The 11,841-nt window shown below is 42.1% G+C and overlaps 1 protein-coding gene across 8 annotated transcripts in view; it reads right to left on the bottom strand.

The window, feature by feature from the left end:
* MYO5A (myosin VA) overlaps nucleotides 1–11,841 on the bottom strand; it is a 97,986-nt gene that overhangs the window by 41,690 nt on the left and 44,455 nt on the right. For all 8 annotated transcript variants that reach the window (XM_072934093.1, XM_072934095.1, XM_072934097.1 and 5 more), the window contains exons 6-12: nucleotides 9,081–9,224; nucleotides 8,236–8,317; nucleotides 6,714–6,821; nucleotides 6,137–6,243; nucleotides 3,522–3,787; nucleotides 2,897–2,978; nucleotides 342–482 (exon numbers count right to left, since the gene is read on the bottom strand). In XM_072934093.1, coding sequence (XP_072790194.1) covers nucleotides 342–482; nucleotides 2,897–2,978; nucleotides 3,522–3,787; nucleotides 6,137–6,243; nucleotides 6,714–6,821; nucleotides 8,236–8,317; nucleotides 9,081–9,224 — 930 coding nt within the window. The remainder of the gene's footprint in view (nucleotides 1–341; nucleotides 483–2,896; nucleotides 2,979–3,521; nucleotides 3,788–6,136; nucleotides 6,244–6,713; nucleotides 6,822–8,235; nucleotides 8,318–9,080; nucleotides 9,225–11,841) is intronic.

Here is an 11,841-nt window from a genome sequence, read left to right as displayed (position 1 = left end):
GTGAAACACTAAGCAAGAGGCAATCTAGGGAAATCTGACAGGACCAAGGACTGCACTCACTTATCCTCAGGGAAGAGAAAACTGTCCAAGTCCAAACAAAGTTGATCAGAGACCCAGGAACAGCTACAGATACATGATGGATGGGAAGAGGTAAGGGGGTTCATTACTGAAACAGATTCATTTTTTCTCCTCCTGTAATTGCCAATTCTGTTTGTATACTTTCCAAATTCTTTCACCAGCAGTGTCAAAATGACAACTGTCTGCAGGTGACTTTTCCCTGTGAGGCCCAGGAGCAGGACAGCTGATGACCTCTCCCTCTATGAAAGCCCCTGAACACACACCTTGCACTCCTCATCCAACAGATCCAGAACTCCCATTTTGGCCTCTATGAGGTTGATGCAAGGCTGATTGTCGTAGAAATCAATCAAGGTCCACGGTATTTGTTCCTTCATATATTCTTCTTGTTCCAGCTTAAAGACATGCTGCAGGGCAAAAGGAAAACAGTTTTCTGTGAAATGAAATGCAGAATAAATATATTGAAGTTTCAACTGGATTTATCTTGGCCCATTAATCCAGGCTGTCAAGTGACACACTAGTTCTACTTCATAAACTCTTTAACAACTGTATGAAAAATAGATGAACCTTTTTTCCTTGCCTAAAAACAACAGTCCAAATTAAAGCATTCCATATTCTCTGCAAATATCCTTCCTATCTTTTTAGTATATTGTCCCACATTACTATAAGCTCTTTTCTCTCACAAAAAAACAATACAAAACCCAGAAAACCTTCATAGTGCCGGAACCTATAAAGCAACCTATAAAGTAGGATGTGCCATGCTTTAATGATTTGGAAATTACGAATACTGCTCTATTTCAAGCAAAGCTTCACTATAAATACTTTTGTATTTCATTGTAAAAGAACAGAGCTCTATTTCCTCTTAAATGGCTGCTGATTTTTTTTCTAAGATGACGCATTGCATTAAAATTTACTCTTCAGCAAAAGCTGAAGGAGCATCAGCACTAGAGATCCTTTAAGGAAAATTCTGTGACAGATTTATCTGGTACAAAAATCAGTAACCGTGTAGTTGTATATTTATTCCAAAATATTACCACAAACAATCTGCAAAGCTTTAATGAAATGTGTGTAAGATCAATTAAAACTTCAGAAACAGAATAAGATATTAAACAGGCAAACTGTGGTCTTAATAGAAGAAGCACTTTGAAAAACCAGAAAGACTGCTGACTCCAGTTATTTTTGATGATGTTTCATCCCCCACTGACATTCTTCTGCACACTTAATGCTGCTGTGGCAAATGGATGTGTGCAGGGAGTGCCCCAAGCAACATGGGCAGGGTCCGGGGGTGCCACATCACCTAAATTGGGGTGCCAGCCCCAGCTGCCCAAGCTGAGTGCACAGCCCACAGATATCTCACAGTTCCCCAGTGCACACCTGCCAGGCAGCAGAAAACTACCCTGACAAAGCTGTTTATCCCTTTATTTCATTAGCTTAACGCCATCCTCCCCAGCACTGCGCTCCAGAACCGCGCCCGTGGGAGCCATTCCCACCCTGCACCTGGCAGCAAAGCCCTGGCAGCATTCTGCTGGCAAGTCATATCCAACCCAAGGTCTGACAGGAAGCAGAAACCCGTTTTTTCACTCTGAGGGAACCAGCAATTAGGTGGTGAAAAATGCCTTCAGACCCGATTTTCCCTGTGGGTGGTGGGCACCAGGCAGGGCGGGGTGGTCGGGCAGTTCCCAAGAGGCCTCTGCTCAGCCAGGCTCAGGCTGCTCCAGGCAGCACGTGAAGGTTTGCTGGCTGCCACCAGCCACAAGGCTTTAATTCAAAGCAACCTCCACCCTGTGTGTCTGATGGCAGCCCAACAGGTCCGTGCTCACCACCACCACCAGGTTTGGTAGCTTGGCAGGACACCAACACAACAGCCCTGTCACCCCCTCCTTCATGGGGCAGGCGCTTACAGCAATGGCACGAGAGGGAAGGGAACAGGGACACGGTTATCTTCACTGAGGAAGAGAACCATTACAGCTCTTACAGCAACTACATCTTGCTGCAAGCTGAGAAACTCCAAGACCCTGTGCCTAGCAGTTACGACATCCCACTCAGAGCTGAAGCCAGGCATGGCACTACCCACACGGAAAGGGCATGCCAGGGCTGGAAAGCCCAGCCTCTGCTCCAGCACCCTGCTGTGTCCCTGACACACTGGGGTGAACCAGGGCACAGGGGGTCTGGCCTTGCAAGCACACACTGCCACAGAGGTGGGATCACAACAAGAATTCAGAGCTACCCCGGTGCTGCGGCAGAGCCTAGCAACAGACCTGGCAGAAATAACTCGCCTCATCATTATGCAGGTAAGAGATGCAATTGCAAACGTCACCAAGGCTGAGGAGAGAATCGTGATCTCTCTGGAGGAGGGGGAAGAGCCGCCTTCTGCCACACGTCATTCATCACCTCCAGCACTCAGCCAAAGAGCCTCAAAAAATAACACCGGGGAGGAAGCGCGGGTGGCGGAGCCCCAGCAGCGAAGCCACGCTCTCCTCCGCCCAGCCAGGGGCTCTCGGAGCCCATGGACACACACTACTAACTCCGACTTCATCCACACACTGCCCCACTGACAGGCAATCTCAGGGTCTTAATTGCCAAGCACTGCTTCTGCCTTATAATTGTTACTGTGATCGGAATTTCAAATAGTCCCAGAGCAGCAGTTAGTCATAAAATCTATTTCTAGGAGAGTCGATCTTTCCCCATCCCTCAAAGCCCACGGCCAGGACAGCTGCTTAATAGACTGAAGGAATTCATCCTAACCACTGGGGACCCAATTAGCAGAATGGACTTGGATGAGGGGAAAGGGAAGAGGAAATGCCAGTCACTTCCTACTTACCATATTGAACTGCTGCTGCAGTTTTTCATTGGCATAGTTGATACAGAACTGTTCAAAGCTGTTGATTTCGAATGTTTCAAATCTAAAATATGCATATACTCAAAATTACTAGTGTACAATAAAAAGATAAAATTACCCCAAAATTTTAAATTCCCTCCCTCCAGTTAAATTCCTTGAATTATTTCAGTCACAAATAAAATGGCTCAAGCAAGAAAACACACAAGGAAATGGTGAATTGCACTACATAGGCAGTTTAGTGATGCTGCTCTCTAGGCAGGGATGAGGAACTCAGGGAAAGGATTGATGTTCCTGGAGAACACACTAGTTATCTTTGTCCTCTCTGTAAGTGCCACCTGGGAGGAACCTGACACGAAAATTGCCTTGTAACTTTCCAAAATGCAACAGATAAATAAACCACCAACAGCAAAAATCTGAAATCCTACTAAAATCTTTGAGGACATGACAAAGATCTTAGTGTGTCAAAACTAAACACCTACCTCCTTCAGCTGGAATAAGCAGCTGCTAAGGTTTGGGTTTTTTTTTATGCAGTGCTATATGATAAAGACAAGGATGCTTTGCAGTCAGATAATTATGTAAGAGTGTCGTATCTCTGACAAAAACTCACCCATAGATGTCCAACACTCCGATGAAAGAATGCTGTTTTACAGTGGCATGAAGGGCTTTGTTCACATGATCTACAATCCAGTTAAAGAGGTTAGCATAGATATGTTTGGCAAGTGCATCTCTGGCATTGATGGCGTGCAGTTTGGATATTGGCTTGATGTAGGTTTCAGTGGCAGTGGCGAGCTTCCTATGGCAAAGCCAGTGAGACATCTCCTCGTACTCCACACCCATAAGGTCACAGAAGATGGTGAGGGGCTCATGCTTGGGCTAATAAAAACAGGCTTGTTAGATATTGAAACAATATTAGCCATAGCAAATACACAATCATGCCAACAGAACTGCCCGTCTGCAGTGATCCCACAATAAGCAGCAACACCAGCTTCTTCAGCTCTTCCTCCTTCAAAATGTAGCAAGTTCCCCACCCACTTAGCACATGCACATTGCTGAAGTGAATTAGTGAACAATCTTTCTCAAAGGCATTTATGGTACTGTACTTCTGTTCACCAAAAGGCTTCACACACAGGGAACCTGCAACCTGCAGAAAAATGAATCGTCTGGTTTCTCTGGTGGACTTGGTATTTTGAATTCTTACACCTGTCTCAGGCCAAATGGACAGAGGTCCTGAGTGGGGCTCTTGACTGCTCACACACAGCTGTGGCAGGGAGTGATGGGCAACGAGGAAATGCAGCCAAGAAACAAGTGTGGAAGGGCTTCAGTGTCCTGGTCCCAGAACTTAACAACGTATTTTCTCGGTGAATTCTGGAGACAAACACTAAGAGATTGCAGCCCACTAATGATGTTCTCTAGTTCTCAATTTGAACTGTACAAGCGAAAAAACCTGAACTTTGTTTGATTGGGTAAAATCAACCAGCGAGGCTTGTAGTTGAGATGGGCATATCAGGTTTCTGCACAAAGATCAGTGCAGTGCATTTACCACTCAATAAGATAACACACCTAGTGACTAACATGCAAACTGATCACTAGAAATCAAGGAGGACAGACAGGTCTTTCCTCCTCAGGAGCTCCCCTAACACCGCTTCCTCATCACGCTCCCACTGCACCTGGTGGCTCAGCAGCACACTGACAAGCACTGTCTTGACAAGGACAGATGGCAGAGGACTGTCACCACATGTGCTACAGCTTCAGGGTACATCAGCTTTAAATATTTCCACATCCTTGTGACTTCTCTGAGGGTTTTTCTAGTTCTTACAGCATACAGGCCCCATGCAGCTACACCTCCAAAATCCAATTAACTGAGCATGTTTTACTGGCTTGGAAGACAATAATAAAGTAATAATACTTATGAATACTGCACAAAAGAGTGTCACATTAGGGTTGCTCAAGCTGACATTAAAGAAACTGATTTATTGCCACAGCAGCATAGGGAGCCCTTTGCTGAGCACTCTGCAGCACCACTGCTCCATCGCAGCAGTGTCCCCCAGCAGAGCAGCGTGCATGGCCAGAGCTGTGCTGGCATGGTCCTGCCAGAGAACAGCACAGCCCAGGTAATGCTGCCCCTGAACACACATTCACCACTGCCTGCCAGCTGCTGTCAGACCGGGACAGGGCTGCACAGGGACATGCAGCTTTTTACCAGCTCAGCCAGTGGGATTCCTGCACTGGAGATACTCAGCACAACACAGACAAGCTCCTCATGTCCTGGGGCTTATCAGCTTTCTACCTGTTATCATTAAATGAGCTCTCTTTGTAGTGAAAACCTTTATAAGACACCAAGGAGCCAGACTACTGCTGTGGTTCCAAAGCAGCTGTGAGACCCCACAGGCATGTGGTGTCAGGGCAGGGACAGCAATCACCTCTGGCCCCATGAAGGACCTGCTGTCTCAGCTCCAGAAACTGCCACTGCAGATTCCTGAGAAAGGAACTGACAGTGACAAAAGAAAAAACTCTGGAGTCCTGCTACTATTGCAACTTTATTGTTGCTAAAGTTGAAGGCTGTGCAGGCCAGCAGTAGACATTCAGAGAGGCAGAAGAAATTGGTCACTCTGAATCCAAAGAAGAGACCAGCCAGAAATTGTTTTGTTTCTCATCTTCAGAATATGAGTAAGAAGCCTGGGCCCTCACCAATGAGGAGGGTTTTTCAGATCAGACTATTCAGTCCTTGTTGCTGATCTCCAAGGCAAAAAAGAACTGATAAAACCATGACACTTATATGAGTCACACAAATCATATCTGTATACCCTATGGTCATGTCTAAGCATCACAGAGGACTTTGTAAAGCATTTATTTTGCAATTATTTAGGGCATTCTGGCACTCCATGTCAAAAAAAACCCATCTGGCAAAGCACTTACTGTGTGCAGGGAAGATATTCAAGCAGGAATATAAAGATCTAGACACCTGCACAGGACTTCAAAGCTAGCCTGCCTACTAGACTTTTCTAGGACAAATCAATTACAGCTATTATTGTATACCAATGTTATAATAGAGAGAGTACTGTCTAAAGCCTCTGAATTGAGAAGAGTTCAATCTATCTGCAAAAACTGTGAAAATGTTAGCAAATTAGAAATAAACCAATTTCCATTTCTTTTTCAGAAGAGGTCCCTGCAAACAAGCAGAAGGCAGACCTGTCAGAGTGCAAACCATGCCCTGACACTCACAGGAACAGTGCAGCTGTCAGAATCCCGAGATGCAAACTCCACGTTGCCCAAGTGAAGGATGCCAGCAAGGATTCGAAAAATTCCCATCTGGTAGGAATCACTAATCCCTGGAAAAGGATGAATAAAATGTTTTGAATGGGGAGAGCTGCAGCTGATGAAAAAAATTGTTAAGGAGAGAACAGTGACTGCTGTGTGTAACTTTGACATTTGACAGTGCTAATTGGCTCCACTTCTATCAAAAACATTTTACAACCAGATGAAACAAAAATCCATTAATCCATTAAAATGAATCATTTAATTTGCTGTTTCAAAGTGCTTTGTCAGTGACCTCCAGCACTGTATACATTATACCAAGGGAACCCACCATTTATGTTCACATAATGTGCACTCCTCTTAAATTGTAGAAGAATTATAAACCTAAATATCTTCTTCATGCAATACAAGTATCTCAGTCCCAAAGTTTATCAAGCTCTTCTGGTTTTAAATACAACAGAGTATGATAAAAATATACACAAATAATATAGAAAACACTTACTAGTGTATCAGATTTAGGATATGACCGTGATTTACCAATTACCTAGCAAAGTGCAGGCCTGCCTGGTGTTCACCATTTCCTTAGCATCATCAACACCATCAATCACAGGGCTTCCACCTTGCTTCGTATAGTGAAAGTAATTTGCATTCCCTGTAATAATAAAAAATATATTTTACACACATTGATGCAGAAATTCACAGCACATCTGTAATGCTGTGTCATAATTAAGTTGCTCTTGGCAGAATCCATGATCTAACATATGTATATTTTCACCTTCTGGCTCATAAGACCCACTTATTCAAAAGAGCATTTTTTTCAAGATTTAACTGTGCAAGTAAGTATTCTTTAAGCTACCTGGTTCCCACAGTAGGTCCTCAAGCATATTCTCTACCTAACATTGGTTCAGACTTCCACAATTGTGGAATAATCACTTTGGAAGCAGTGAACCAAGCCTGAACCAACAACCTACACAGTAGCCACAGAGTTGAGAGCAGCAGAACTTTGGAAGTATGTGTCAGATAAGCTATTACTACATTAGGATATTATATTTTGCCCATTTTCTTCTCTTCTCTAATTTATGACCTGGCTCAGCCTTATGTGTATCTGTGCTTCAGGCTGAGAAGTCGAGGTTGGAGAAGAGAGAGCTTCACACTGCTCTGGGACAGCACTGGGCTCCACTGGGAGACCAGCAGCTCTCCTGTGTAAATTCCTGCGGTTTCACTGGCCATGCTTCCAGCTGCACTAACAGACTCCTTTTCTTCTGATCAGCTAAGGTGCCAAGAATGCTGAAAGAGAAGTTTGCTAAATGGCTTCTTCAGTTAAAATTACATCAGTTCCTTTCTTTCCTGTGTTAGCAGATGTGAATCCTAAATGTGCCAGGGTGGTGCAGAAGAGCAGAGAAGCACTCTAAAACCAGAACAGTATTTCAGAAACCAGTACAGGCTGTGCAGTTTTCCTACTATGAAACTGACTTTTAAAAATGTACTGAAGCACTGCAATTTATACTGAATTTTTTAAATGATGGCTTGTTTGTCTAAGGTCATCAACATGCTTTTCTTTTACAAAGCACCAACTCCTGTCAAATGAGAAACCTTCCTTCTATCAACATTTTAATTTGATAAAAGAAAAGATTCCCTCATCTGCTTTTTGATCACCAGGTTAGCAGTGGTTGTAAAGCAATTGTTGCTAACAGCCCAAGTAGAAGTATGCAGATGCAAAATAAGCTTTTCAGATGCTTATACCAGAAAGGATAAAATTCTCTAGTGGCTGGAACAATGGAAAAAATGTTTTAAAGAACTAAGAGAAAAGAATTTCACCCTCCAGGACATAGTAAGTCCTGTTGATTACAGCTGCAGTGTATTAGAGTCTGCTGAATAAACAAATCTGTTACTTTTGTTCTACCAGAAAACCACAAAGTCCCAGGTCTAGAGTTATTCTCAATACATTTCAGCACTTAAAGGTTTAAAAGTTTAGAATTTAAAAGCGAGCAATTCTTCTTTTGGGTCTTTGGCTCAAAAAGCTCAGAGATGCTGCTATCCCTATAATCACACAACACCATTCTTACCTAATCGTAGAGTTTTAAACTCAGGCAATGCTGCAGAGGCACAAAGCTGGTAAAAGATGTGGTAATTTCTCTCCTCTTCTGCCTTTAAAAAGAAAGGAAGTTGTTATTTTTCACCACTTAACAAGTGGCAGAAACAACCATAAGCAGAATTGAAATACTATATATAATGCTTTCTCTAGCAATACATTAAGATCACAGAAGCCACATGGAAAAAAGGAAGATAAATCAGCATCTTTCACTTCCTTCTTGGTTAATTTAATCCATTTTCAACAGCAAGAAGCATGAAGACATTTTCATTAAAAAAAAAAAAAGATTTCACTTTTCAGAACTGTAGATTACTATTAATTATAGATCAGAATTCTGTAGGTGAGTGAAATGATCACACTCAGAAGTTTTTAATTTTCCAAAAAAACCATTATTTGCCTCAGCCTTTATAATAATGTGGTAAAAGGAGTATCTTCCTTGCCAAGACAAATCTTGAATTTTAAAATTAAGGACAAACACAGCTCAGAAGGTAATGACTTATGACCTACACTGTAATTCTGAATTTAAGCACTCCAAATTCCACACCTTCAAACCCAAAAGAAATGAAAAATACTCTCTTCCAGCTAAACCATGTGCTATAACTGTCTCTTACTTCTAAAATACACAAGAGCTCTTCACGTAACATCCCCCCATGGTACAAACTGTAATTATTATTTTCATATCTTTAGGCAGCCAGTCAAGGACAAGTCCATTTTTACTGAGCTCTAGAGAATAAGGTAGGCAAAGATGGAGAGGAAGTGTGGGACACTGGATTAGCTCAAGCAGGACATAACAAAATGCAGAGATTACAGTAGATTTACCTGAAACACCACCCTTGATTTTTCCAAGAGGTAAGTTCTCATGTTAGCACCAATGATTCGATACCTCTTATCAAAACCAATTTCAATGTATTTACCAAAGCGACTGCTGTTGTCATTCCTGGTAGTTTTGGCATTTCCAATAGACTGAAAAAAGGGAATATTGTAAAGGTTAAACACCTTGTAGAAATTATCACGTCTATTTAATCATCTACATCGCTCATAAACAGTTAACAACAATAACTGTGTCCTGGTTTAAAAATAGTCAAAACTCTAATGAAGAACAGTCTCTGCCTCAACAAGTTACATCAAAATAGTTATTTCATTAATGTAAGACTAGGAGCTGATATTCAGCTAGCAATTCACTTCCACATAGTCTAATTTTACAGCTAAAAATCCTTTATTGTTCTTTGAAGTCTTTCAAAAAGAAATAAAGAGTCTAACAGAAACCTCACATTCACACAGATTTCTTTCAAGGACTTAATTAACGGTAAGAATTATTTCACCTGGATAAATTTATATGTGTAGGTGTACACACACATCTATAGTACTTGCAACTTTTGAAAGTCTACCTATTATAAACCCACAGCCCACTCTGTTCTGCCTGGCTAACAGTTTATCATTACTATTACTCCCTAATCACCACATCACCAAACTATTTCTGCGAACATAACATTTAAAAATGTTTACTGTGTGTCTAAGCATAATCTAAAAATTAACCTGCAAGGACTTGTGTCATCTGCCTGAAATTGAATCTCTTCCACAGCAGCTTGGTTACTGCCCCAGAGACAGCCCTCGATGCTGCCCTGCATTGTGCTGAACTTGCTCAATTAATTCAATACAGCTCCACACACAACAAACAATACCTTGTGCATTTCCTCTATATTACATGTCCTGGGATGCCCAGGGCAAATAATGACTGTGGATCCTACATGGTGAATTCTGCCTTACCTCATCAGTGTTACGGTTCACCCCTGGTACAACAGATACACCAGAATTCAAGGCATGCAAATCACAACATGCTGAACTCCAAAGAAAAGCATTTACTCTTCTCAATCAGACCATGTTTTAGATATCATACAGCAATTCACCTTCTAAACAATTCCTAAAGGTATGTCTGTATCAAAAGGAATGGCATTTGGAATAACTGAGATGCAGCACACTGCCCCTCATCACATGGCACTGTGTGTGTTACTAAACCCTAAGCGCACCCCTGCATCCGTATCCACATTTCCCAGTCCACGCAGCCATCCACTGGAACTGTGTACTGAAATAAACTTGAGAAAAACAAATGAGAGCAAGCAGCACTGCTGAGTATCCCAAATCTGCAGCAGAAGGGCAGTGAATGGGTCAGTGCCAGCTGGTACAGCCTGGAAAGTGGGATTAGACTGTCAGAAACCCCACGAGAGCAGCAGCAGCACGTACACCCAACAGAGCAGATGTCAAAGAGGGACAGCTGCTGGAAAGGATCTAGGAACAAACTGCATCTCTGCACTTCTAAGAAACATCAAATTCATTCAAACTGAATGTACTCTAACTGCACTCTTGTGTTTTTTTGAAAGAAGAAACTTATTGGCACTGTGATATACTCTGGTGGTGGTGGTAGCAATATAATATTATAATATTTCAGAAACCAATTATTCCTTTGAAAGGTATTACTGATAAAAACAGAGTCTTTGGGATTATCAGATTGCTTGCCTGAATACATACAAAGCTGTACTATTTGCATAGCTATAGAGGGTAATAAAGAATGAGAGGCAGGAAATTACATATAAAGATGTATTTTAAGACTTATTGTTTTCCACATTTGCAATAGGAAAACTGTATATAGCTATTGACTACAAAAGTGGTCACTTAAATAGCTGTTAGAAATGTACAGTTACCTCTTGACATTACTGAGTATTTAGTAGGCTAAGATAATGTGACAGTAGGTCATAAAATTCTGATGTTTAGGTTGTCCAAAAAGAAATTTAAAAATTAAATGACCTTCTGCTCCTAAGATTTTACAGTCAGCTTAGCAAATGAGGAGCTTCCAGTTTCTAAAATGAAGCACTCATTATCTTCCTAAAATATATGGGTTAATTTGTATTTCTACTGATTTATCAACTGAAGCATTCAAAACATTAATTATGCTATCATAAGAGTCTGTCTCAACATCAAATTTTACAACACTCACTCTAAAGCTAATTTAAAGTTCAAGTGTTGGAAGTTAAAAGGATAACTTTCATCCAATTATAATTATATTTAAAGCAACTGAAATACATATTTAGATACACCCACATTCAAAAAATTGTTATACCTAGAAAATAAAAATAAAGTACCCCCACAGATTTTTAGTGAATGAAAAAGAGGTATAGATGGGAAGCTCTTCTAATCAAGTTAAACTTCCTTGTTTTTGGAAGTTAATTCAGATAATTCAATGGTGAGCTGATGGCCACTGACTGGGAGGTGGGGCCCAAGGACTGAGAGCAGGATTTTGCTTTAGGCTTGGAGACCAAACAGAAGAAGTGGTGCAGGGGAACTGCAGAGTTTGTATTTCAGGCAGCAAACACCCAGGCCCAGCCTGTGCAGCAGAGCCTCTCCTGGGGCTGTCACTGGCAGGCAGATGTGAGCACAGCTGGAGCCTGGCCAGGCCAGGGCAGGGCAGGGGGCTCAGCACCCACTCCCACCAGCCACACCCGGGGTCAGCTGGCCCTGGAGGGGCCTGGCACGTCCTGCAGCACTGCAGCAGCGCAGGGTGTTCCCTGGGCCAGCTGCCACCTGC

Source organism: Taeniopygia guttata, chromosome 10 (genome assembly GCF_048771995.1).
Source record: "Taeniopygia guttata chromosome 10, bTaeGut7.mat, whole genome shotgun sequence".
NCBI classification, from domain to species: Eukaryota; Metazoa; Chordata; class Aves; order Passeriformes; family Estrildidae; genus Taeniopygia; species Taeniopygia guttata.
The sequence above is the reverse complement of the archived record's forward strand: the minus strand, read 5'-3'. Positions and strand labels throughout refer to the sequence as shown.